At 43.3% G+C, this 27,807-nt stretch overlaps 2 protein-coding genes across 5 annotated transcripts in view; both read left to right on the top strand.

Moving 5' to 3' along the window:
• The window catches only part of NSD3 (nuclear receptor binding SET domain protein 3), a 115,908-nt gene extending 97,821 nt beyond the window's left edge, over positions 1-18,087 (top strand). For all 4 annotated transcript variants that reach the window (XM_026714982.2, XM_087938636.1, XM_087938637.1 and 1 more), the window contains 5 exons: positions 237-353; positions 1,284-1,425; positions 5,736-5,842; positions 7,633-7,837; positions 11,068-18,087. In XM_026714982.2, the coding sequence (XP_026570767.2) occupies positions 237-353; positions 1,284-1,425; positions 5,736-5,842; positions 7,633-7,837; positions 11,068-11,309 (813 nt within the window). In that variant the 3' untranslated portion in view covers positions 11,310-18,087. The remainder of the gene's footprint in view (positions 1-236; positions 354-1,283; positions 1,426-5,735; positions 5,843-7,632; positions 7,838-11,067) is intronic.
• Positions 18,088-22,690: 4,603 nt separating this feature from the next.
• BMP1 (bone morphogenetic protein 1) overlaps positions 22,691-27,807 on the top strand; it is a 176,246-nt gene continuing 171,129 nt past the window's right edge. The window contains exon 1 of the mRNA XM_087938640.1: positions 22,691-23,643. Coding sequence (XP_087794766.1) covers positions 23,496-23,643 — 148 coding nt within the window. The 5' untranslated portion in view covers positions 22,691-23,495. The remainder of the gene's footprint in view (positions 23,644-27,807) is intronic.

The following is a 27,807-nucleotide window of genomic DNA, read 5'->3' as shown; positions in this document are numbered from 1 at the left end:
AATTTCTCCCCCCATCTCTATTCAAGCAAGGAAGTGAGCTGTTTCACCAACATTTTTGTTGTTAAAAACAGTCAAGCAAACCCACAAAAGATGCTTGAACTATCAACACTAAATGAAATCTTATTAAATTCCTTTTTTTTCTTTCATTTTCTTTTAATAGCAGATTGAGAAATACAGCTCTATAGTATAAATGCTCCCGTTTATAAGTCCATTTCTCTTTTTGATTTTTTTTTTAGGGTGAATTTGTCAATGAATATGTTGGTGAATTAATTGACGAGGAAGAGTGCAGATTGCGAATTAAGCGTGCCCATGAGAACAGCGTGACCAATTTTTATATGTTAACTGTTACAAAGGTAAAAGGATACCCTGTGTGTGTGTGTGTGTGTGTGTGTGTGTGTTTGTATATCATTCCATCATCAGAGGTATTATGGTGTTGACACCTGGGAAAATGACAGATATTTCTGCGTGTGAAATCCACAAGCAAAAAAACCTGAGCTAAATTATCAAGAGTTTCAAATAAATCCAGCTGGTTACTTAATCTACTTAATCTTCCTGCAGAGACTATGAAAACAGAAAAGGTGTTTAGAACATCGAATATTATTATTATTATTATATTTTATTCTATTCTACTTTGGTATTATTTTATTCTATTCTATGGTCCCTCAATTCCTATTCTATTCTATTCTATTCTATTCTATTCTATTCTATTCTATTCTATTCTATTCTATTCTATGGTTCTTCTATTCCATTCCATTCCATTCTAACATTCTCTGTTCTATTCTATTCTATTCTATTCTATTCTATTCTATTCTATTCTATTCTGTTCTATTCTATGGTTCTTCTATTCCATTCCATTCCATTCTAACATTCTCTGTTCTATTCTATTCTATTCTATTCTATTCTATTCTATTCTATTCTATTCTATTCTATGGTTCTTCTATTCCATTCCATTCCATTCTATCATTCTCTGTTCTATTCTATTCTATTCTATTCTATTCTATTCTATTCTATGGTTCTTCTATTCCATTCCATTCCATTCCATTCTATCATTCTCTGTTCTATTCTATTCTATTCTATTCTATTCTATTCTATTCTATTCTATTCTATTCTATTCTATTCTATTCTATGGTTCTTCTATTCCATTCTATCATTCTCTATTCTATTCTATTCTATTCTTATTCTACTCTATTCTATTCTTATTCTGTTCTCGACATCCTAGTTGAAACCCTTCATTCTTTTAATAGGTGTGGTGCTAATTACTGCATCCTTTTGCCTTATTCAAGGACCGCATAATAGATGCTGGACCAAAGGGAAACTACTCTCGCTTCATGAACCACAGCTGCAACCCCAACTGTGAAACCCAGAAGTGGACAGTCAATGGAGATGTCCGGGTGGGACTCTTTGCTTTATGCGATATTCCTGCAGGTAAATGCCCTTCTGAACGTTCCCGTTGCCTTTGGAAGTGAGTGCGGATATGTTGACCTCTTTGTTGCCTTTTTTGTTTGTTTGTTTGTTTGTTTGTTCATCTCAGAGACCTGTGTTTTGTCAAAGGAGATTCTCAGTCATCCAGGTGGTCCTAAAAGTGCTTTTTCAGAAGGCAACTGGACTTTGTTCCCTTGAAGACGCCTATTATCTCGGGAGCCCTGTCTATCAGGGCAACCTGATCTGCCCAAATATGGGAAGAATCCCCAGTCCAGGAGCCTTCACAGGCGGTCGCTTCCATGACAAACTGTTTGGGGGTTGAATTTAAATTTTACCGACAAAAAAAAAGCAAAGGGAGACTAGTATAGCGATTTCAAGCTGTTTAGCTCTCATCAGCTAGGCATACCCATCTGGGATTTGAACCCTGGGCCGCTTGCGTATTAGGCAGATGTATTAACCTCTAGGCCACGAGCTTCCCTCGCTTTGTCAGCTGTACCGGGGAGAGATTCAGTGTTTTATCCGGTGAGACCGGCCTGTCAGGGCAACCTGGTCTATCCAAATATGGGACTTCTTCCACTTTTGCCTTCCCTTGAAGACGTTTGGCTTCTCATCCAAGATGCTTCTTCAGCTCTGGGAACTAAAGAAGCTTCTTGGATAAGAAGCCAAACGTCTTCAAGTGAAAAACAAAGTCCAGTTGCCTCTTGAAAAAGCACCTTTGGGATAGTCCCTCGTTTTGTATAACTCCCATAGTACTACCATAATACAACCTACTAACCTACTACCTAATAACCCCCAAAATACAACCTACTCAGAAAGTAAGTCCTAGCCTGATTTTCACGTGTTTGCCGAATATAAGCCCTACCCCCGCAATATAAGCCCAAATTAAGACCTCACCCTTTCCAGAGTGCACAAAAGTTAACCTAGGGTGAGGATTGAGGGGCAGTGGAGTTGCAGCCAGGCCTTGCACACCTCAGCCTATTTCTTCTGAAGCCGGCAAGGCTTTCCGGAAGGTCTCTGTAGCTGATAACAAAGCTCTGGATTGATCCAGAGCTCTGTTATCGGCTACCAAGGTTTTCAGAAAAGCCTTGCTGGATGAAGAAGTTCCTGTAGGCCTCCGATAGCGAAAAATAGGCCAGGGGCGACTCACACAAGTGAGGAGAGTCAGCGAACGACAACCTCTTCTCCCCCCCCGAAAATAAGACCTGATGCCTTTTTTGGCGGTCTTATTTTCAGGAAAACGCAGTAGTATCAGTCTCTCTACACAATCTATCAATTGTGTCCTACCTTCCCCTCTGGCCCAAGAATGCAGGCAGCATGTGACCTGGTGGTTGTTTGTAGGCTGGGTGCTCCTGGAACCCTTCCAGTTCTTTTCCCTCAGTTTGACCTGGATTGGGAATATTTTCTGAAGTCTTCTGTTCTCAGGTTTTACGCTGCCTCTTTGTTCTTTTTTGCTGCTGCTGCTGCTGCTGCTGTTGTTCATTCACAGCCTCTTGATCAACATTTTCTCCGAACATTTTGAAAAACATCTCTGTATGTGGTTTTAAGCCTTTGCCTTTTTGTCCATGCCGACTCGGCTCCCAGGACTGGGATGGAGAAAGGAAGTGTTTCCCAGGGCAAAGAAAGCCAACGGGAAAAGCTTGTATTTGGAGAAATAATTCGCCAAGGAGAAATTTCTTGACAGTTAGAACAATTAATCAGGGAAACAACTGACCTCCAGAAGTTGTGAACACTCCAACACTGGAGGTTTTTAAGAAGAGATTGGACAACCGTTTGTCTGAAATAGGTCTGTGACAGCGAACCTAGGGCACAGGTGGCACGCAGAGCCATTTGTGCAGGCACGCAAGCCCCAGCCAAACGTTCCTGCGCTGCACATGCAAAGAAAATCCTATGCATCCAACCCCAGTTGCATATCATGTAAACCACTTTAATAATGTCATGGGAAAGAACATGGTGTAACAGTTTTATCCCTATCTTCTAAAGGTTCTTTCTTTCTTTCTTTCTTTCTTTCTTTCTTTCTTTCTTTCTTTCTTTCTTTCTTTCTTTCTTTCTTTCTTTCTTTCTTTCTTCCTCTCCTCCTCCTCCTCCTCTTCTTCGTCTTTGTCTTCTTCATCTTTGTCTTTTTTGTCTCCTCCTCTTCTCTTCCTCCTCCCACTCCGCCTTTTCTTCATTTTTATCTTTTTCTCCTCCTCCTCCTCCTCCTCCTCCTCCTCCTCCTCCTCCTCCTCCTCCTCCTCCTCCTTCTTCTTCTTCTTCTTCTTCTTCTTCTTCTCCTTCTTCCTTCTCTTCTTCTCTCCCTCCTCCTTCTCCTCCTCCTCCTCCTCCTCCTCCTCCTCCTCTTCCTCCTCCTCCTCCTCCTCCTCCTCCTCCTTCTTCTTCTTCTTCTTCTTCTTCTTCTTCTTCTTCTACCTCCTCCTCCTCTTCCTTTCCTCTTCCTTCTCCTCCTCCTCCTCCAAAAAGTGGCTTAGATCAGGGCTCTCCAAACTTGGCGAGTTTAAGACTTGTGGTCTTCAAATCCCAGATATTCCCAGCCAGCACAGCAAACCTAATCAAGTAACAAGTCATAAGACTCCACATCAAAAAAACACATCACAACCAAAACAAAAACAAAAAGACCAAATCAAAAACAAAAAGACTTAAAAGGAACAAGCAGTAGCACAAACTCCATTGCCACACTCTCCAAAATCGAGCAGTTTCGTTTTAAACCTCGTTCTGAAAACGAAGAAGGAGGGAACTGGGCTGGTCTCCACTGGGAAATTGTTGCAGAGCATTGATGTCACCATGGAGAAGCAGTGCTTCCTGTTTTGGCTTCCCCTCACTTGTCAGAAGGGTGGGAGCGGTGACGATTTTCTTCCTAAATCTTTGTCTCGTAATTGAGTTTTTGTTCTCAGGAACACTTCCCACTTTTAAAAATTATGGAGGTTTTTCCTCTTCCAAAGAACTTTTGCTGTTTGGGTTACACCGATCGGTATTTACCACATTAAAAATTAAAATAGACACATTTGTAGAATATTTATTTAATGAATCATCAAACCGAATTAACCCCATTACATAATGGCACAAATAAAATATTTTCATGGAGGGAAAAAATCCTATTTTGAACAATTTAAAAAACAAAACAAAAGAATAATAAGAGTGAGGGGTCCTCGGTGCTCCCTGAGCTAGTTATTTTCTTGCAGACCCCAATTATTTCTTTCGCTACCCAAATTATCCTGCATTATCAGTTTCCTAGTTTGAGTAATGAAACGTCTGCAAGAAAACAACCAAGCTCAGAGAGGCTCAAGGATTCCCCATTTCAACCCTGAGCTACAAATACTTTCTTCTATCAATAATAAGAGTGACATTTGTTTTATGCTTTTTTGCATTCAGATGGCTAACATCTAGAAGTGATAGAGCCCCTTTTGCTCACATCTACCTTAGGATCATTTTTTATTAGGTAGCACATCCCTCCAACCTAAAGGTGTATTTGCTCATTTCAGCCATACGCGACTGCCAGCCTTGCCTTTTATTGTGGTATCCACATCGTGCCATCACTCTGCTAAACAACTAATTCCCGCAACACTGTCAAACTACTCAGTAAAAATGTATTAATATTATTATTCTCATCTTTCCTATTACCTGTCTCCTTTTCTACTTATGACTATAACTTGGTTGCTTGTATCTTTACATTTATATTGTTTTATTTAGCTTCCTAGTATGATTTATGTCGATTCTATCACTGTGTTATATCTTATGATGAATGTATTTTTAGGATGACTGTGATCATGATTTATCACTTATAGCTTTTATGTACACTGAGAACATAAGCACGGAAGATAAATTCCTTGTGTGTCCAATCATACCTGGCCAATAAAGAATTCTATTCTATTCTATTCTATTCTATTCTATTCTATTCTATTCTATTCTATTCTATTCTATTCTTAGTATTGTCAACACAGGCAAAACATAATTTTAGAGGCAAGTAAAGTACTGCATTTTCAGGTTGCCGGAAACATCCTAGATAACCAAATGATGCTGATCTTTTGATCGTTAGGGATGTCTCAGATAGCCAGTGACAGTGGAGGGAAAACCAGAGAAAGGGATGCTTAAAAAGGAGAAATAAATTCCTTATTCGTTCTGCAAGCTACCATGTCGTTCTGATAGGAACAAGATTTTTTTCACTGACGACGAAGACAACAGTCACATTTTCAATATTTTGTCCGCTAGATTAAGGTTTCACCTAAGCTGGCATATATCATTCTTTTCCAAGGCAAAACAAAAAAAAAGTACCTCTACATGCTTTGCCAAGTATTAAACTAATTATCTTGAATTTACAGGGATGGAGTTAACATTTAACTATAATTTGGATTGTCTGGGCAACGGCAGAACTGAGTGCCACTGTGGAGCAGAAAACTGCAGTGGATTCCTAGGAGTGCGGCCAAAGGTCAGTCACACAAGTGGGGGAATAGGACAAAAAAAAAAACTACAGACAGAGGGAATATGTCTCACACATGTTCTCTGTCTACTTGTGCTCACCAGTCAGAACAAGGTCCAAACAAGGACTTCCCTCCTGATCACATTCATTACAGGAAGTCCTCAACTTATGGCAGTTTGTTTAGTGACCATTCGAAGTTAGAACGGCACTGTAAGACCCCTTTCACGCTTACGACCGTCACGTGAGCAAAATTCAGCCCCCTGGCAACTGACTCATATTTATGACAGTTGCAGTGTCCCTGGGGTCACGGGATTATCTTTTGCGACCCTCTGATGAGTGAAGGCAATGGAGAAGCCAGAGTCACTTAACAACGGCAGAGATTCGCTTAACAACTGGGGCATGAAAGGTGAACGCAGTGGTCAGAGCGCAGTACTGCAGACTCCTTCTGCTGACTGCAATTTGGCAGTTTGAATCTCACCTCTTGTTGGGGGCAAGAGGCTGACTCTGTAAACTGCTTAGAGAGGGCTGGAAAGCAGTATATAAGTCTAAGTGCTATTGCTTTTAACCATCTTCCCGCTTAGCAACAGAAATTTGGGGCTGAATTGAGGTCGTAAGTCAAGGACTATCTGTATAGTATCCCCGCTTCATTTAGGACTGATGGCAACTGTTAGGTGTTCACCTGAACTCCATATTTTCTTGGGTGGAAACTTTTGCTGTCAGGTGTCAGGGTTCAGATGTCAAGGATTAGAACAAGGCAGTGTCCAGGCGCTTGAGTCCATTTCAAGAAACAAATTTAAGAAGACATCTCAGGCAGGCCCCTGCCTAATTCAAATGGAGATAAAGTGAAAGAAAGTGTCATGCCCCTGTCAGATTCTAGCTGATAGGGAGTGCGAGTGTGGCTCCATTGGCTGTGGAAGAAACTGGGGAAGGGCAAAGTCCAGCTGGGCAGAGCAGGGGAGAGGAAGAACAAGGCAGAAGGAATTCAGAGGAAGGCCCAGGCCCAGGCCCGCTTCATCCTAGGGAACGCAGGGAGGAACGGAAAAGGGATCAAAGTGAGTTCTGTGGCTTATGGGGGAGGAAAGGGCCCTGATTCCCTTCATTAGGTGCAGCTGGGAACACAGTGTATAGAAGAGGAAGCTGCGCACAGCAAGTTGTTGGGAGCAAATCGTGAATTTATCAGGTATCGCTGTGGCTTATCTGTGTCCCTGGCATCTTCCCAACCGTGTGAGTTTTGCCGTGCTTTCAAGTTTGAAAGTCCTTCTCCTGCCCTCTCAAGTTAATTACTTCAGCTTAGTTTGTTTGGATTTTTAGTTACAGTCTGTATGTACCTTATTTTGGACTGAATTTCCTACAGTTAAAGGCTGTTCCTGGGAGAGTTTTTCTCCAGCCAAAGGTAACCTGGACATTGGGGGCAAAGTTGGAGATAATAAAAGGACTCTTCTTGCTTATTTGACTGTGTTGCCTTTGTGCCACACCCTGGGTCATCCCAGAAAGAGGAAGCACATTCAGACTTGCAAGACTGTGTTACTATAGTTCCAGGCTGGGGGAACTATGTGGCTCCTATACGATCTGTGGACTTCATCTCCCAGAATTCCTGAGCCACAAGAATCCTGGGAGTTGAAGTCTACAGGTCCTAAAGGAGCTACATCATTTCCCGCAGCCCTGTGTAGAGGACACAATGAAAGTAGTCGCGTCCTGTGTGGCGTTGGTTTCTTAACCTTGCAGGGCTGATTTAAGACAGCCAGTGCTCCTTTCTTCTTTATTAATATCCTTCTTGGTTTTCCCCTCTACCCGGTCAGACGGCCTGCGCAACAGCGAATGAAGAGAAGGCGAAGAACGCAAAACTGAAGCAGAAGAAACGGAAGATAAAAACGGAGCAGAAGCAGATGCACGAAGACAATTGCTTTCAGTGTGGAGATGGAGGTGAACTCGTCATGTGTGACAAAAAAGACTGTCCCAAAGCATACCACCTCCTCTGCCTTAACCTGACACAGCCGCCCTTTGGTAGGTGTCTCGCAATTTTGTGAGAGCTGTAAACGGGCCTATTTTGGAGGGGCTGGGGGGGAGAAATGACATAAAAGTATGTATACAAAACCACCTGGCTGTTTAAGCTAAGGGCTGTGATGGCACAGTGGTTAGAAGGCAGTATTGCAGGCTAGCTCTGCTGCTTGCCAGAAGTTTGATTCTCACCAGGCTCAAGGCTGACTCAGTCTTCCATCCATCCGAGGTTGGTAAAACAAGGACACAAATTATTGAGGACAAGAGGCTGACTGTAAACCGCTTAGAGAGGGCTGGAAAGCATTATGAAGCAGTATATAAGTCCAAGTGTATTGCGAAGGGAAGGAAGGAAGGAAGGAAGGAAGGAAGGAAGGAAGGAAGGAAGGAAGGGAAGGGAGGAAGGAAGGAAGGAAGGGAAGGGAGGAATGAAGGAAGGAAGGAAGGAAGGAAGGAAGGAAGGAAGGAAGGAAGGAAGGAAGGAAGGAAGGAAGGAAAGAAAGCAATCAAGCTGGGTTGGTGCAGTGGTTAAAGTGCTGTATTGCAGACTAACTCTGCCCACAGCCAGGAAGTTCAATCCTGAACAGCTCAAGGTTGACTCAGCCTCCCATCCTTCCGAGGTGGGTAAAATGAGGACCCAGATTGTTTGGGGCAAGAGGCTGACTCTGTAAACCGCTTAGAGAGGGCTGTAAAAACACTGTGAAGTGGTATATAAGTCCAAGTGCTATTGCTGTTGATACTCTCTTTCAGTAGTGTAGTTGTGAAGAAGTTAACTAGGGAAGACCTTGATATCTCTAGGAAGCCAACATACCAGTCACACAACGGAGCAGCAGGGACTCTTGTCCGCTTCCAAGATACTTGTGTTGAGTTTCCAGAGTCCACAGTCTGCTTGTCAGCATTCTGCAACACGAAGGAATTTGGGATGTTTGGCGTTTTCTCACTTCCCCTCAGTTTTTACTTTTTTCCCCCATCAGATCCTGAAATGACCCTTTTAAGCCGATCTTTCCAATGCTTTTTGGCTTGAAAGTACAAGGCCAGGATAGTTCTTCCCTGTCAAGGCTGGGAGAGTCAGAGGAGAGCAGCTGTGCTACTGGACTTTGTCTTGCTTTCTGTTTACCTTGAATTATGTTTGGTTGGTAGATTTGTTTTAGGAGCACACCTGAGAACATAACATGTTTGCCCTACTAATCCTTGTAAATTAATCTTTTGTCAAGCTGAGGTTGCAGTAGATCTCTCAGAATATCTAGGGAGGTTCTCAGTCCTCCAGGTCACAGTTGTCCCAAAAGTGCCTTTTTTTTTCAAGAGGCAACTGGACTTTCTTGGTTTTTCTTTGAAGACGTTTCGCTTCTCATCCCAGAAGCTTCATTTAGTGACCATTCAGAGTTTCAACGGCATTGAAAAAGGTGACTTAATGACCGTTTTACAACCTTTGTGGCACACGATCAAAATTCAGATACTTGGCAACTGACTCCTATTTATGACGGACGCAGTGTTCAGATGTCATGTGAACCCCTTTTACGACCTCCTGCCAAGCAAAGTCAGATTCACTTAACAGCCATGTTACTAACTTAACAACTACGGTGGTTCATTTAACAACGATGGCAAGAAAAGTGGTAAAATGAAGCAAAATTCACTGAACAAACGCTTCGCCTAGCCACAGAAATTTTGGGCTCAATGGTGGTCATAAGTCGAGGACCACCTGTATACATGCTGATTGCAAAGCACCCAGATTTTGTTTACCTGACCATGGGAATGCTGCCACAGTCCTAAATCCAAGAACGAACCAGTCCTTACGTCGCTTTTTCAGTGCCATTGTAATTTCGAATGGTCACCAAATAAATGGTTGCAAATTGAGGACTAGCTCAAAAATAAGGCCTAGCCCGAAAATAAGCCCTAGCTTGATTTTTACACCTGCGCCTAATATAAGCCTTAAATAAGTCCTATTTAAGACCCCGCCCACTCCATTACACCTGTTGTGCAGCGTGAGGCGAGGCATACGGGTAAAAATCAAGTGAGGTTGAGGATGAGGGCGTGATGGACCTCCTTACCTTGGGAGAGTTGCAGCCAGGCCTCGCACACCCTGGCACCTGCCTCACCTTGCTGGCCTACTTCTTCAGCAGCTGCTTGCCGCCATTTGCACGTGTCGCCCCCCAGACTCCATTTCGCCCTCAGAGGCCTTCCATAAAGGCCTCTGCGGCCAATAAAAGAGCTCCAGATTGACACATGCGATGCCCCTGGCTTCCATTTCGCCCCCAGAGGCCTTCTAGAAAGAATGATCTGGAGCTCTTGTTATCGGCTGCAGAGGCCTTTCCTGAGGCCAGGGGGATGATGCACATAAGTGGCGGCAAGCGGCGGCAAAAAAAGTGGGCCAGCAATGGGCTCCTGCTGGGCAGGGCTGTTGGTGCTGCCACCATGAGGTAAGTCAGTGCAAGTCATCCCCCGAAAATAAGACCTGTTGCCTTTTTTTGGTGGCAAAAAATTATATAAGACCGGGTCTTATTTTCAGGGAAACATGGTATATTCACAAGCACAAAGCTAAACCGTGATTTAAAGTGTGATGACCTGGGACGTGACACAAAAATAACAAAAGTCACGAAAGTAAAATAAATTCCCTTTAATGCCTCCAACTTGTCCCCAATGCCCAATTATCCTCGGCTGGAGATCAAATTCTTCAAAAAAAAAGTCTACGAAGGGCAGAAATGCAGTCCGAACCCAAAGTAAAGATAATTAGAAATTAAAAAAAACCAACATAAAACCACGCTGAAGTAATTAGCACAGCAGGGCAGGATGATAAATTGCAGAGCTTCAAAAGATAATGCAGCACCCACAGTTGGGAGGATGCCAAAACCCAAATAAACCTCGACAAAGATAACGCACGCTTTGCTTCCAGCAAAGAGCTGTGTGCAAACGCCCCACTTATATCCTGTTCTCCCAGCTGCGACTAAGGGAAGGGATCATGGCCTTTTTCTCTCCCATAAGCCATGTTGCTCCCTTCTCCGTTCCTCCCTGCATGCCCTAGGAGGAAGAGGGGGTGGCCCTGGGTCTTCCTCTGTGCCCTTTCCCCGTTTCTTCCACAGTCACTGGAGCCACACTCCCACTCCCTGTCAGCTGCTCAATCTCCCCCTCAGAATCAGACCCCAACAAGGGCATGACATAAAGTAGTTCTAGTCCGGCCCGTGAATTGGGCAGGATGTTTTTCTGAGCCGATGCCTATTTGATCTCTCTCGTTTTCTTCCCAGGGAAGTGGGAATGCCCGTGGCACCAGTGTGTCATCTGCGGCAACCCAGCAGCTTCGTTTTGCGAGTTCTGCCCTCACTCTTACTGCAAAGATCACGAAAGGGGAGCCCTGGTCTCCTCGGCCTTGGATGGACGCCTCTGCTGCTCTGAACACAACCCCAAGGCTCCCGTGGCCCCCGAGTACTGGGGCAAGATCAAGCGCCGGCTGGAGCAGCAAAATCCGGACGAAACCTCGAAGGAGTGAAGGGGGCCCTTTTTTAGGAAAACGCAACAACACCCCACACCCCCCAACATTTGTTCCCGTTCGGGGTGGCAAATCCTTGTGAATCTAGACACAGTGCCAGGCGAAGCCTCCTCCCAGTCTTTTTAGAGCTGCCTCTATGGGACTCAATTAGGATCGCTGGATCTGGGAAGGGCAGTTAGGAGCCTGCGCGTCCGATTAGATCCGTTTTGCCCGTGGATGTGTCTTTCGGGCTCTCGAAGATCAGAAAGAAGCATCTTCGGTTACCGTTTTTGTTAGAAGAAGGAGGGAGACCTTTTCCGATGTCAGGGGAAAGGGTTTGGAGAAAAGAAAAGAAAAAAAAAAAAAGAGGACCTTGAATTTAAAAGTATGCTCTCTGCGTGTAGAAAAACAAGAAGAAAAGAAACATAGCAAAAATATTTATTTATTTAATTTTTAATGGACTTTTTTGAGGATTTCTGGTTCTAATACAATCAGTGTGTCTGAAAAAAGAGTAGCAGCACCAGCCTGGTATCTATTTCTCTATGTGTCTTTTTTATGATTATTACCTTTTTTTTTTTCCCTTCTTCCTTCCTTTCTTCCCCCTGTCTGGTTTTACAATTACGGGGTTAAAAACATCCGATAAATCTTACCGGGCAGTTCCGAAGCAAGATGCTTCCGAGTAACTTCAGAATGGCAAGAGGTGTGAAGTCTTTTTTGTTTTGCTTTGTTTTTGAGATGGTGCAAGCCTTCTTTCCCTTTTGAGTGAGTCAAACGATAATCACGGTACCTTCTCTCCCACACCCCCCCCAAAAATAAAAAAATAAAAAAAAATAAAAATTAGGACTCTGTGATTTTGGAAGGGCATTCTTGACGTTGATGTTACTGGTCACTTTGAAAGCGTCTCCTCCAGCAGCTTCTTAACCTGAGCGGTGTTTGCGGTTCCGTTTTCTTTCTTAAAGGACTTGGATGCAGAAGAGTTCTGGTAGGTTGCACCTATCAAAATATGGGTAGGGAAGAAGAAGAAAAAAACCTGTCAGGTAGCTGGGGAATATTTCTCTTTTGGGGCCCCCCGAGTCCAGTTTCATTACGCATAGATCACTTTTTCTGTCACTGTTGAATCCGAAGGAGACTCGGGCGGGAAAGCCTCTGTATGCGTGCTTTTCTTGACTTGTTTCTTGATCGCTACGTTACGGGAAACGAGTTGGATGTGCAGGCTCTTCTTTTTGTAAGGCCTTGAGTGAGTCCTCCTTTGATGAATCTTGTCCCTTGCAGGACCTCTACTCTTGCATCGTTTCCCCAGTGGTAGATGCTGATGAAGATTTATCGTTTTGAATCTGAAAGGCGGAATTTGACTGCCAAGCCGGCATGTTTTATATGGCCAGTTTTTGTTTCTTCTCTTATCCGATTTTGACGTAGGTTATTCAAAGGAATCGCGTCACTGGATAGGAACAGTCTTATCTTACAAAAGCCATGTGTGTGTTTCATAAAAGACTAGTTTATTAATCTTTCTAAAAGAAGCCGGCACTGAAATCTACATCACTTTGTTCCCATTGGGTATTCCAAGTGTCTCATGAAATAACTTGTTTTTATTTAGTTGTGCTTAGTTCAATAATGACTGTACATTGATTTATATGACTGTAATGGATTTGGCAATTCCAGGAAATAGACAGTATTTTATGATGCCGGTGACTCTTTTCTTAGTTTTTTTCTAATTCTTTTTTTTAAAAGTCTATAAAGGAAAAGGAAATACAACTTCTGTTTTCCTAATCCGCCTAGGTGTAAGAATAAGGCTGCACACTACATTCCTCTAAAGCGGGGGTCTCCAACCTTGGCAATTTTAAGACTTGTGGACTTCAACTCCCAGAATTCCTCAGCCAGCAAAGCTCGAGTTGAAGTCCACAAGTCTTAAAAGTTGCCAAATTTGGAGACCTCTGCTCTGAAGCACCTGAGATGTCTTTCGGTTTTCATTCAGTTGGCAAATTCCTTTGCCGATCACTGACTTTGTTTTCTTGTATTGTATAAGCTTCGGAATCATGTGGACTAATGAAATACGAAGCCCTAAAAGAAGTTGATACGTATTTGATAACACTAATGAACATTTGAAGTAATTTTTGAGAACACTACAAATTTTATTTATGTATATTTAGGTTTAGATTTTAGGATTATTTTATTACGTATTTGATTTTTTTTTTGCAGGCAGGGGGGGAGGAATAAGAAAACCATAAGGTCATGGAGCAAGATTTTTTTTTCCAAGAGGATTTTATCCTAATCTAGGAATCCTAAATTCAGAATTCTCATCTTTATTTTCTTTCATACACTCCATTATTCCTTGACAGATTGGCAATGGCCTGCTACCGAATGCCCAGATTTCATGGCAGTGCACCTTGAGAGGGCAAATATAAAATTAGGGAATAGGTGCTGCTGAAGTTAAGATGAAATTTGGAAATACTGCAGTTCCAATCAGTGAATGAGATTGAAGCTTGGGCTGTGCATTAGCCCCTTGGATCCAATCATGTGCTCCAAATCATGTTCTCCTTTCTCTTTGACCACATCTCCCCTCGTCTCTCTCTCTCTCTCTCTCTCTCTCTCTCTCTCTCTTTCTGTCTCTGAACTGCCTTGTACTGTTGTGGTCCTTCCTCTTTTCATTGTGCTTCGAAGAAAATTGTGTCATTTAGTTGGAGAGAGCTTTTGTCCTTAATAGCGGTGGATCCAGCATCATGATTAGAACTCGTGTGTCACCTCAAGTGCAATTCTGCAAAGAAGAGTGGCCAAAATTGTTGAGAAATAGAAGGATCATTGGTCAGTATTCAGAGCAATCTTACTCAGGCCACCTGTGTGAATTAGTTCTCTGAAGAATGGGACGCTCCACTATCACGTCAATTTAAATTATTGTTTCCGATTTTCTCCACTAATGGTTGCAAAAGTGAAGAAAGCATTTTATTTGGATGATATTTTTTGTTCGCATAAACCTTTTGAATCCCGTAAAGTTTCTTCATTAAGATGTCCCAAACTTTCGCTGGCTCATTCACTACCTACATCTTAAATGTTTATTCATTGTTCCAGATTGAGTCCTTAGCTCTGGTTTGATTTGGTTGTTTTTGTTTTTGTTTTTTGTTTTTAAAAAGTAGAGCGGGAAGGTTTTCTTTGAGGATGCAGTCCTACCATAAGCAATATAACATCCTTAAGAAACAGAAATATTATGAATATAGTGATTTTTTTTTTTTTGTGAGCAACGGAAATATTAAAGGTTCTTGGATTCTCTCTCTCTCTCTCTCTCTCCCTTCTCCCAGATTCTAATTACTCAGAACATAGAAAAAAAATTATTCTGTGAAAAAAACGTAGAACTTTGCTTCCGTTCTATAAAATTGTAAACATAGAATTTGATCTCTTTGCCTCTGCAAAAATGGGCTTGAAGTATTGCCATGAGAAATGGAAGTTGGGAAGAAGAAAGAAAGTCAGAGAAGGCTGACTTGCTTCTCTGAATATAGATCCCTGCAATCAGGTACTTCTTCCCATCCTATGCTGTGTGGTTGACTTTTAGAAAATGTGCCCTACGTTTTCCTAATTAATGCATAAGGATCAGATATGAAGGGTTCTTCTTTTCAAGCAGCTCATACGAATGGGTAACCACTGCTGATTATCCTGTATGCACTTAGAATAAATTTAAGTTTCCCTGAGATACGTGTCTTGCTTTGCACACATCCGTGGGACAAACCAATTGAACACAGCAGTACTACTTGCCGAGAGTGGGCAATGGACACGCATAGTCTCGTGCTGTGAATTCAATGAAATGTCATTTCTGAATGGGCAGACGCCTAGCATTGTTGCTCGTATGCCGCAAGCCACGATAGGGGATCCCCGTAGAAAAACCTGTTACATTTTTACACGCACTTTAATCAGGAGTGGAAAGTTGGCTTGCTCCACCAGAAGACCCGCAGTTTTTGTGTTCTTGCAATTGTGGAGACGCTTTGAGCTTCGAAATTGCATCCTGTAGAATGCAGAAATCTTTGGGCTGTATTGTCATAACTCTGACTCAAGACTCTGGAATGCTTTTTGCATTGCAGCCTTGGTTTAAATCTGTGCCTCGAGGAAGGATGTTTTTATCTGCAGGCAAATGAAAAAGCAGCCATGAAAACATCTGGCTGGGTAAATAGTTTAAAGAACAAAGCTTTGACACTTAGATTTCAAGCAGGTGTCTCGTGAATTCTGGGGATACACAGGTGGGATAGGAATGTCTGCATATTTTTAGCCTTTTAGAATTGCTTCATCAAACACTCCAAGGGTTGTGATTCTTCCAAGAAATGGTAAAAAAAAATAATCAAGAAGCATACCTGCCATTTTTCTAGTTTGGGCTTTGAGGAATGAAATAAGAAACAAAGGAAGGGATATTCTAGTCTTCTTTTGCAAGCAGCTACCTGCACAGTATTTTTGGACAATATTTCCCATCCAGCCACCCCATTTCTTTCCAGACCTCAGCATGATTTCAGGATTCACCATGTAAAAATCATGAGCCGGTTGCTGCAGTTTGCTCTCAAAAGTTCTGGGCAGCCTCCCCCAAGGCCCAAGTTTGTATGTCTAAAGCAAAGTGTTTTGTTTGTGGTCATGGTGCTTTCCCCACCCACCCCCCTTTCCTCCAGGACGTACAACACAGGCACGTACTTCCTGCATTGTGTGTTAGCAGTCCTTAAGTGCATATCTGTGCTCTTCAAAATGCCGCGTGAGAAACGGTTCTTTGGAACTTGTAATGAAGATAAAGGGATTCGCTGGCATCTCTGGCCTTTGCGCTGGGTGCCCCTTCTGCATCACCCCAGCGGCATTCGAAAGATGTAATTATTACAATATCATTGCCAATGATCTGAAAACCCATTGACTGTATATAATATATGGAGATGTTATGGGTAGGGTTGGGAGGTGGGGAACTTCAACCGCTGGTACGAATATAGTCACTTTAACATTGTTCTCTTCTGCCTCATTGAATTCAGGGTTTAAAGTACTTGAAACTATTTTCCATGCTGATTTTACAGTTTGTATTTTATTTATTCATTTTCCTGTTGTATTATGAGTCTCATCCCACCGGGAGTCTGATTTCCGCTTCTATTGCACACTATGAATTGAAGGCATGTAGGAAATACTTGGAAAGTAAACTCCACTCCCCTTTTTCTTGTTTCTTCTTAACGCCGTTGCCTGAGGTAGGAGCAGCATTATGAACCTTCCAGTATTTTTGTATTTCTAAACACTAAACGAGCCCACTCCAGGCCAGAGATCTCAGACAAAAAAGAAAAAAAAGGCACTTATCCTATCGCTCCTAGAAAATAACTCTGGGAGGTGGACTTGAGCAAATTGGTATTCAGCTGCCTGGGGCGAGCTTGGGTACAAATATAATTGGGTAAGGGGCACTCCTTCCCGGAGAGGATGGCGGGGAAAGGAAGCGGGATGTTTTTCTGTAACTGCGGTGTCATGCATAAATCTTGGAATGATGTGTCTGCCCAGCATCAATTCTGCCTATACCATTAAATTGCCATTTTGCCAAAGCCGTTTGTTCACTGCTTCCCATTATAGGGATAGTACTAGTCCCTGCACACAGGAATGGGCTGTGCTTCTCTTTAGATCAGGGTCTTCAAAACTTGACAACTTTTTTAAGATTTGTGGACTTCATTTCCCAGAATTCCCTAGCCAGTCATGCTGATGGGGGAATTCTGGGAGTTGGAAGTCTGCAGGTCTTAAAAAGTTGCCAAGTTTGGAGATCTCTGGTTTAGATTACATGTTCTCCTGAACACTTGGTCCATCCACACTGTTAGCACCAGGTTCTCATTAAGAACTAACTGGAGAAAAGTTTTAGGTCTGCTTTAGATTCTTTCATGTTGATCTGTTATCTGGTCAATGTCATTTCTTCACTGCCCTGTTTTTTTTTTTTTTTTTAACTTCCCCCGAGTAATGAATTTGTGTTGCCATTGAAAACCAAGTTGGTGAAATAGCTATTATGATGGGCTAGCAACCAGAATGTGTCTTTATTTGTTTATGAGGGTATGTGCTTATTATTCTGAGTTCGCTAGAGAAGATTAAAGAAAAAAGACAAAATCCATTTGTATCCCCAACACGTGATATTGCACAACAGACACCAATACCAACAGACTGTCTCCATTCCTGTGTAACTCTTTATCTGTAACAATGACTTTGTAGAATTGTTATTTCTGTAGATCTTGTTACTATGTACCAAACTTTGTAGATTCTGTGAGATGTTATTTTAACAAAAATCACCAGAGTCTTTAATAGCAGAATCATTGATATTCACTTAAAAAAAAAAAACCAATATCTTTAGGAGTTTCTCAAACCTGGATAGAAGATTTCAACACTAAGGAGTAGTGTTAAGTTTCCCTGGGGGTGATCCATGGGGATTATTACTGTATTATGACTTGATGTTGCTGCATAGATTTTGAGACATAACAACATTTTGGAGGTTTTTCGTTGTTTAGCCTATGTTCTCTTGCATAGTGTGGACATCTATAAAGCTTGGTTAACTTGTACATAGATAGTTCATTGTTTACTAGTCAAAGTGTATCTAGAATTGCCTGTAATATTTTAGCTTCTTACTGAATGTGAGTGTGGTAGGAACATATAATTTTTGTACATTATATTTACTGAGATGTTGCCTTTTTTATTTTACAAATACTTTGGAATTCAGATGTGTGTTTGCTTCCGTGAACATTAATTTGGAAAGGTTTTTAAAATGACATTCCACTGATTAACTCTTTGCTTGAGGTTGACTTCAATAAATTGTTCTGAATGTTCCAATTAAAAAGGTGGTCACATTTTATTTTTCTTCACAATCACCTTGGACATGAAGGAAATTCTGAAAATAACTTTAGAAAACTTGCTCGAACTAAGTATATTCCTGCTTTTGTTGAGCACATTGTGAGCTACGAATGGGGATCAATTCTTGGGAATAAAATGCCATAATTTCCTCCATTGCATCAGGATATTGTATGTAGAATAGGTAATCCTCAACTTACAACACTGAAAAAAGTGACTTCTAACCATACTCACCCTTATGATTGTTGCAGCATCTTTATGTTCACATTATCAAAATTTGGACACTTGACAACTCTCATATATTGATGATGGCCGCAACATCCTATTTATGATGTGATCACCATCTGTGGCCTTTCCAACCAGCCTCTGAGAAGCAAAGTTAACAGGAGATGCCAGATTAATTTAACAGCCATACGATTCCCTTAACCATGGCATAAATCATAAACTCTGGTGCGACTCAATTGCCTCACTTAGCAACAGAAATTCTTGCCCCGGTTGTGGTTTTAAGTTGAGGTCTTCCTGTACTGTGTAAAGCCTGGAGAAATCCCACCTGGAAAACTGCTGCAACTGCAGTGTCACAATTTGTGTTGCTGCCTGTGGGGTTTGCAACAGCTTTTGTGCGTGTGCAGCTGACAAATTGAGTTGTTTTATTTGTGAGTTTGTTTGCACAGGGAGAGACCAGCACTTCAGGGATTTGAAATGAGAGGGCAAGTCTCATCTTGAGGAGATGGAGACGATTTCACTCATCCCTTCCTGATTAGAAGAAATAACTTTCTGGTTGGGTTGTGAACTTAACTCTAGAGAAAATAGAAACACAGCCGTTTGTGAAACATTCCAAGTAGAATAATGAGGGATGTTTTAGAAGAGAATAGAATCCTATATTGGCCAAGTGTGATTGGACAGACAAGGAATTTGTCTTGGTGCAAATGCTCTCAGGGTACATAAAAGAAAAGATACATTCGTCAAGAATCATCAGGTCCAACACTTAGTAATAGGGATAGGGTACAATAGGAATAGAAAAGGGAATAGAATAGAATAGAAAAGGAATAGAAAAGGAATAGGATAGAATAGAATAAAAATAGGAATAGAAATAGAAATAGGATAGAATAGGAATAGAAATAGAAATGGAATAGGAATAGAATAGAATTCTTTATTGGCCAAGTGTGATTGGACACAGAAGGAATTTGTCTTGGTGCATAAGCTTTCAGGGTATGTAAAAATACATTCTTCAAGAAACATAATGTACAACAACTTATAATAGTCATAGGGTGCAATAAGGATAGGATAGGATAGGATAGGATAGAATAGAATTCTTTATTGGTCAAGTCTGATTGGACACACAAGGAATTTGACTTGGTGCAAATGCTCTCAGTGGACATAAGAGAAAAGATACATTTGTCAAGAGTCAAGAATCATCAGGTACAACACTTAATGATAGTCATAGGGTACAATAAGCAATTGAATCATATTAGGAAACAGCCAATATAAATTGTAAGGATACAATTGACAAAGTTACAGTCATACAGTCACAAGTGGGAGGAGATGGGCGATAAGGAGTGATGAAAAGATTAATAGTAATAGTAATGCAGACTTAGTAAACAGAATAGAATAGTATTAAGAATGATAGGATAGGATAGGATAGGATAGGAATATAGAATAGGAGAATAGAATAGGATATGAATAGGAATATAGAATAGAATAGAATAGAATAGAATAGAATAGAATAGTGCCTTAACCATGTTACCTACTGTCGTTGGGTAACCTAAATTACCAATGCAGAAAAAGAAGAGGTGAGCAAAAAGGAAAGAAGTGGGAAGTCGGTACCAACCCTGCTGTCTGGGGAATTCTGGGAGTTGAAGTCCAGAAGTCTTCAAGTGGTCAAGGATGGACACTCCTGATGTCAACCAGTGGCCCCCAGAAACCTTTGGGGGACCTCTGCTGTGAACCCTAAAATAAAGGGATGCACATTACTTGGCTGGTCTTTTTTTATTTATCTTCCAACATTAGTGGCTCAGAGTCACTCATGCCCTAGTCCAGGGGTCTTCAAACTTGACAGCTTAAGACTTGTGGACTTCAACTCCCAGAATTCCTCTTCCAGTCATGTTAGCTCAGGAATTCTGGGAGTTGAAGTCCGCAAGTCTTAAAATGGCTGACATAGAAGACCCCCATGCTAGTCCAGGGGTCTTCAAACTTGACAGCTTAAGACTTGTGGACTTCAACTCCCAGAATTCCTCTTCCAGTCATCTTAGCTCGGGAATTCTGGGAGTTGAAGTCCACAAGTCTTAAACTTGCCCAGTTTGAAGACCCTTGCCCTAGTCATTTCCTGCCTTGACTATTGCAACGTGCTTTACATCCAGAAGCTCCAATTGGTGCAAAAATGCAGCAGCCCACATGGTTTTGTGCATACCTTGGTGTGCACATGTATCGCCTCTCCTGCCGGAGCTGAATTGGTTGCCAATTTCAAGGTGTCGCCTTTAAAGCCCTTCATGGCTTGGGACCGGGTTATCTGAGGGACCGTCTCTTGCTGGTCACATCTACCCCGACCCATTAGAGCAAAGGGGCAAGGAATGCTGCGGGTCGCATCCTCTAGGGCCATGATGGAGAACCTATGGCATGTGTGCCAGAGGTAGCACACAGAGCCCTCTCTGGGGACATGCCTGCCATCAACAGCTGCTCTTCTGGTTTCTAGCCCACACATGCATGCTGGCCAGCTGGTCTTTGCAGGCACTGGAGCACCGGAAAACATCCCGGAAAATGGTCAGAAAATCAGGCCGTTTTGGGGGGACGTTTTCCGGGCTGGTTTTGGCCTGAAAAAAAGCCACAAAAAAAAACCCGGCCTGAAAACACCTAAAAAACGGTCTGAAAACATCCCAGACATGTTTGGGCACTCCGTGCCGAAAAGGTTTGCCATTACTGCCCTAGGGAAATACACCTGGTAGGACCCAGAAGAAGGGCCTTCTCCGTGGTGGCTCCCTCTCTCTCTGGAACATCACCCCCCGAGTTTAGAATGGCCCCCACTCTGATTCTCTTCCGGAAGGCGCTGAAGACCTGGTTCTGCCAGCGGGCCTGGGGAACCCAGAGCGGGATGGAGCCCATCAAATGGCTCATTGTGTGATCTGCTGTCCTCGGGGCGGGGCGGGGTGGGGGTGGGGCTATATTATATGATTTTATTGATGTATTATTTTATTATGAGCCACGGTGGCGCAGGGTTTAGAGTGCAATATGGCTACTTCTACTGACGGCCAGCAGTTTGATAGTTCGATTCTCACCAGGCTTAAGACTGACTCAGCCTTCTGTCCTTCCGAGGTGGGTAAAATGAGGACCCAGATTGTTGGGGTCAAGAGGCTGACTCTGTAAAACAGCTTAGAGAGGGCTGTAAAAGCACTGTGAAGCGGTATGTAAGTAAGTGCTATTGCTATTAGTTTTTGATAGATAGATAGATAGATAGATAGATAGATAGATAGATAGATAGATAGATAGATAGATAGATAGATAGATAGATAGATAGATAGGCAGGCTGGCAGGCAGGCAGGCAGATACAGGTATGTAGGTAGTTAAGTAGGTAGGTAGACAGATATACAGAGAGAGAGAGAGAGAGAGAGAGAGAGAGATAAACAGATAGATACAGGTATGTAGGTAGACAGATGGACAGACAGAGACAGATAGACAGACAGATACGTAGGTAGGTAAGTAGGTAGGTAGACAGAAATACAGAGAGAGAGAGAGAGAGAGAGATAAACAGACAGACAGATAGATATAGACACAAATATATATGATGTTTTTATAAGCCGCCTTGAGTCACCACTTGGGAATAGGTGGCAAGGTAAATTTTCGAATTAATTAATTCAAAACAATTAGGCCAGGATTCTCTGGCTGGGATTTCAAAAGCAAGCCGGGTGACTCCCAAAACCTCATGAAAGGACCCAACTCTTCCCCCACCCCACCCCCCACTGAAGTCAAGGGCCCACCAGGACCCGCAGGCCAGCAGTTCCCTGCCGCTCGGTCCACGTGGCACCAAGCGGGTTGGGGGGAGGGAGGGGGGCGGGGAAGGCGATGCCCAGGGCCGGAATCCTCCTGAGCCCTGACCTTGGCGGGTGCCTGCAACATTTACCCCTCCAGACGACCGGGGTTTCCTTCCCCACCCCTTTGCCTTGAAGGGAGGGAGGGGTCTTTTCTTCTCCCTCGGGCTCGCCCCCCCCTCCCTCCCCAGGGGAAGAAGCTTCGCCCAAGACCCGCATGAGCCTCCTCCTCCTCGGAAGGAGAGAAAAGCAGGCGGGGTCGGGGGGGCGCTCCCTCCCCGGCCGGCTCTCTCCCAGGGAGACCCGGGCCCATTTGACCCCTTCCCAGGAAGCGCCCGGGCTCCGCTCCGCTCCGGCCCCGCTTTCCGTGGAAACGGCGGGGTTTGCAAAGGAGGGAGGGTGGGGAGATGCTGGGGAGGGGTGGGTGGGAAACGAGGCTTTTCTTTCTCCTTCCAGCCCCCTCCCCATTTCTCCCCACCCACCCACCCACCCTTGGAAAGGTTCCAAGGCTCGGCTCAACTATTCCGCTCTGTCCTAAGATGCCCTTGCTTGCTCTCCCACACACACACACACACACACACACACTACTCCTCGTCCCACTTTCGCGGAGTTTTTGCCAAGGGGTCTCGCCCCCCCTTCCCTAGGTAAGAAAGGCGGGAGAGGGTGGGAAGGAGGAGGAAGAGGAGGAGGAGGAAGAAGGGGTCCGTCCTGGAGTCCCCAGCTTTGTTTCCACGCCTCGCTTTCCGTCCGGCGATGTGGGGTGCAAAAGAACAACAACAAGAAGAAAAAGTTTGCAAGGGATGCGGGTGGGGGGGCAGGGTGTCCCTTCCACGCCCACCCACCGACCGACCCACGCGCAGCCCTCCTCTCCCTCCGCGGACGAAAGCCGGACCTCGCCGCCGGGCAAAGAGGCTGCGTTGGGGGGTGAGTGAGTGGCAGCATCTCCCTGAAGCTCCAAAGCTTTGCCTCTCTCTCTCTCTTTCTCTCTTTCTCTCTCTCTCTCTTTCTCCCCCTTTTCTCCTCCATCTCTCCCCGGGGCTGGCCCAGTTCCCAGGGTTGTACTGTGATCAAACCCTCCAGCTTGGAGGGGGCTGAGCTCCGGCTCTTGAACCCGCCTCCGCCAGACCTCATTTCCCTAAAAGAAAAAGAAAAGAGAGAGAGAGAGAGAGAGAGAGAAAGAAAGAAAGGAGGAAAAGAAAAGAAAGAAAGAAAAAGAAAGAAAGGAGGGGAAACCTCTCTACCTCTTTCCATTTCTCTCCCCTCCCTCCTCCTCTTCCCCTTTCCCACTCTTGTTTCCTCTCTTTCTCTCTCTCCCCCCACCCCCGACCCCCGACCCCCCGTTTCCAGTTCCGTGGAGCATTTCCCGGGACCTGCCAGCATGTCTGCGTTCAAGGGGGGGCTACTCTTCCTTTCCTGCCTGCTGCTGCTGGTCCTGGGACAAGCCGTGGATTTTACAGATTACAGCGACCTCCTGCAAGAGGAAGAGGAGGAAGAGACAATTGAGTATAAAGACCCCTGCAAAGCTGGTAAGCTTTGGGGAGGAAAGTGGGGTGGAAGGAGGGGGAAATACAGTGTGTGTGTGTGTGTGAGCACACACTGCCGGCACTGCCATTACTTCTCTTGCCACCTCCTTGTGCAAATGTGTGCTGGTTTTTTTTCCCCTTTTTTTATGGCTGGGGGGGGGAAGGAGTGGGTGGGCAAAAGGGGGAAACCTGGTGCTCTTTTGTGTGTGTGTGTGTGTGTGTGTGTGTGTGTGTGTGTGTGTGTGTGTGTGTAGCAGCTGGTTGGAGGCTCAGAAAGGGCAGAGGGGTCTGTTTGAACCCAGGTCATGCACACTGCCTGGTTGGCAGGGTAGCCTGCAGACAAAAGAAAAGAGGAGAATCTTTCTCTTCCCCCCCCACTTCAACTCCCTCCACAAACATCTCTGCTCTGGCCTTGTAAAGGAACTCTTTTAAAAGTTGGGATGGAGAAGTTTTGACTGTTTCCTACTATGATTCGATTGCTTATTGTACCCTGTGACTATTAAGTGTTGTACCTGATGATTCTTGACAAATGTATCTTTTCTTTTACGTACCCTGAGAGCATTTGCACCAAGACCAATTCCTTGTGTGTCCAATCACACTTGGCCAATAAAAGAATTCTGTTCTATTCTATTGACTTCACAAAACTCCAGCGCTTTTAAGAAGCATATTGGCTCTTGGGATCCACCTCTGCTGTGCAGTTGTCAAGAAGTTGTGTTTGCAACACTCCCACCTCCCCTTCCCCTCCCCGCAGGATTGTTGTTGTTTCTCCGTTGTTCGTTTCTTGGTCCCTTGCTTTCTTCTTTTCCTACCATCCCGTTTAAAAAATATAAAAATAAAAGGGTGTGTGTGTGTGTGTGTGTGTTTGAGACTCTTTGTGCCTTGGGGCTGTGGAATGAGGCCTCCTCTATTTATGTGTCTCTTCAACAGGGGAATGTTTATAGTGGAAGGGAAGTCCAGGGATGCTACAAGAGGAATGTAAAGGGAAGAAGTTGCCAGGATTTTCTTTCAAATTGTTTGGGCTCAGAAAGTGAAGTTTTGTGGGATAGAATGGCCCTGATTCTGAGTTTATTTTTCTCTTTCCCAGCCAAATTATTTACAGCGGTTGGCAGAGAGGTAGCTGTCAAAGGAAACTGTTTCTTAATTTCAGAAGGATTTATCCAGACCGCCTAATTAACCCTGTAACATTTAAGTATCCAGCCAGCATGTGCGTGCTTGGTAAAATATATATATCTAAAAGGCAATTTTCCTTATTCTTTGTCCCCATAATGTAGCGTGACTCATACTGGCACTCTAAATTTCAAAAGGAGGGCTGTTATATCTGCACTAATCAGATATTTGCACTAAGGTTCATTGGACCTGTGAAACCATGATTGCAGCTTCCCACAGTGTGTGAGGCTGATGCCTAAATTTCTTGGAACGGTATATCCGATTTCATAATTTTGGAGAGCCTTCATAGATCTTCTTCTCTGATGTCAAGAGGAGTCATTCTGTTGAAACTGACCTCTGTTGAATGGCATATTTAATCCTGCCAATCAGTGGTAGAGCCTCAATGACTTTTGACAGGACCAACTTGGCAGCCGATGTATTAAGACAGAGGTCTCCAAACTTGGCAACTTTTAAGACTTGTGGACTTCAACTCCCAGAATTCTCCAGGCAGCTATGAATTCTGGGAGTGTCCACAAGTCTCAAAATTGCCAAGTTTGGGGATCCTATACTGAGAAGAAGCTCTTGGGGTTCCCAAAGTTTCAAGACATTTCAAAATTAAAAAGCAATCCAAAAGATTGAAAGGAGTTGGGTGGAATTGAATAACACAGAGTCCTTGTCCTGCGACCATAATTGTAGCCCAAAATTTATGCTGTTAAGTGAGATATTTGTTCAGTGACTTTTACCCTATTTTACGACTTTTCTTGCCATTTTTGTTAAGTGAATCACTGCAGTTGTTAAGTTGATTTAGCACAGTTGTTAAGAGAATCTGGCTTCCCCATTGTCTTTGCTGATCAGAAGTTTAGTTTAGTTTACTTTATTGTCATTGTACCTCGTACAGCGAAATTAAATAGGTCGTGACTGCAGAAAAAAACAATGGCTACCAACCTGCCTTCCATGAAGGATCTGTATACTGCACGAGTCAAAAAGAGGGCTGTGAAAATATCTACAGACCCCTCACATCCCGGACATAAATTGTTTCAACTCCTTCCCTCAAAATGACGCTATAGAGTACTGCACACCAGAACAACTAGACACAAGGACAGTTTTTCCCCCAATGCCATCACTTTGCTAAACAACTAATTCCCTCAACCCTGTCCAACTATTTACAAAGACTGCACTACTATTACTATTAATCTTCTCATCACTCCTTATCATCCATCCCCTCCCACTTGTGACTGTATGACTATAACTTTGTCGCTTGTATCCTTATGATTTATATTGACTGTTTCCTAGTATGATTTGATTACTTATTGTACCCTGTGATTATTATTAAGTGTTGTATCTGATGATTCTTGATTCTTGACAAATGTATCTTTTCTTTTATATATACCAAGAGTATTTGCACCAAGACAAATTCCTTTGGGTCCAATCATACTTGGCCAATAAAGAATTCTATTCTATTCTATTCTATTCTATTCTATTCTGTTCTGTTCTGTTCTGTTCTATTCATTATTCCATTCCATATTCCATATTCCATATTCCATATTCCATATTCCATTCCATTCCATATTCTATTCTATTCTATTCCAGGACATTGCAAGTCAAAAATACGAGTCAGTTGCCAATTGTCTGAATTTTTCTTCATGTAACCATGGGGATGCTGCAATCATCATAGGTGTGAAAAATAGTCATAAGTTACTTTTTTCACAGATGTTGTAACTTTGAATGGCCACTAAATGATCTGTTGTAAGTTGAGGATTACTTTACAGGGGAATATGGGAGACAGGAAGTCAGTTTTTAAAAGATGCTTTCGAGTCAAACAGACTAAGCAATGCAGAAAATTACAAGCCCCAATCACCCACTTTGCCGATGATAATGAAGTTCTGCTCCTGATGGAAAAAAAAAATACTAAAATGCAGCAAGTTTATGAATGTGTTCTCAAGTGGGCTTGGAAAGCCTTTTAAAAAAAATGTATCTAAGAAGCATAGAGTGATTCGCTAGCAGCTGGTCCAGACAGCTGAAGTCTCAGAGAGCGAGGACTCAGATGAGGGCCCTGCGTGTGATGCAGGGATGGGGCCAGGACCATCAGGGAGTAGAAGGACGCCTTTGGAGATGGTGGAGGCTGGCAGCAGCGCTGAGGAGGTTCCCGAGGAGCCTGTGCCCAGTGCGTGTGCACACAGGGCTGCTCGAAGGAAAGAGCAGCTGCAGCAGCATGGGCAACTCGGGAGTAAGGCTGCAAGGTGATGGCCCCTCCCTTAGGAGATAAAAGCCAGCTGAGAACCCAGAGTTCTTTGCAGGAAGCAAAGAAGTTTGATACTCGAGACTGGTGGACATTAGGAATATCTGAGTTGGTAATTGGAGACTCTTTGATTTGTTGTTTAGGAACTTTTATCTGTTGTTCTTGGCAGCCTTGCAAAAACTCTTCCTTATTGGAGCTAATTAGTTGGAAGCAGCCTTTTAACTGTGAAGAAACAGGATTCATAAATGAAACAGTAGAAGGTTGTGCTGTTACCTTTGTCTTGTGTTTACTCTCTTGGAACCAGGTTTGGGTCAGGTGTAGTGGCTAAGGCATGAGATTAGAAACCAGGAGACTGTGAGTTCTAGTCCTGCCTTTGACCTTGGGCCAGTCACCTTCTCTCAGCCCTAGGAAGGGGGCAATGGCAAACATCTTGTAAACATTGCCCAGAAATTGCAGGGACCCTATCCAGATAGTCTCTGAAAATCGGACATGAAAATAAAGCAATAACGCAGCATAAGAAAGATATAAGTTCTTTTGTACATTTAAGGTGCCGAAAGAAAGCTGTAACTACCTGTCTATATAAGTAATACATAAAGTAACACATTTTGTTCTAATTTTGCTTTATTTCCCTTTCTGTTCTGAGGCCTGTGAGCAATATCTCATCTTACTTGGAGAAGGGCTCCTGGTAGATCCAGATGTTGGGGCAGTGAGAACACCAGTTTCCATGTAGGCTTAGGACACACAGTTATTTTATATTTTTTACTTTCCCATACAAGAATTCA

The sequence above is a fragment of the Pseudonaja textilis genome, chromosome 9 (genome assembly GCF_049901715.1).
Source record: "Pseudonaja textilis isolate UNSWEBS1 chromosome 9, rPseTex1.2, whole genome shotgun sequence".
NCBI classification, from domain to species: domain Eukaryota; kingdom Metazoa; phylum Chordata; class Lepidosauria; order Squamata; family Elapidae; genus Pseudonaja; species Pseudonaja textilis.
The sequence above is the reverse complement of the archived record's forward strand: the minus strand, read 5'-3'. Positions and strand labels throughout refer to the sequence as shown.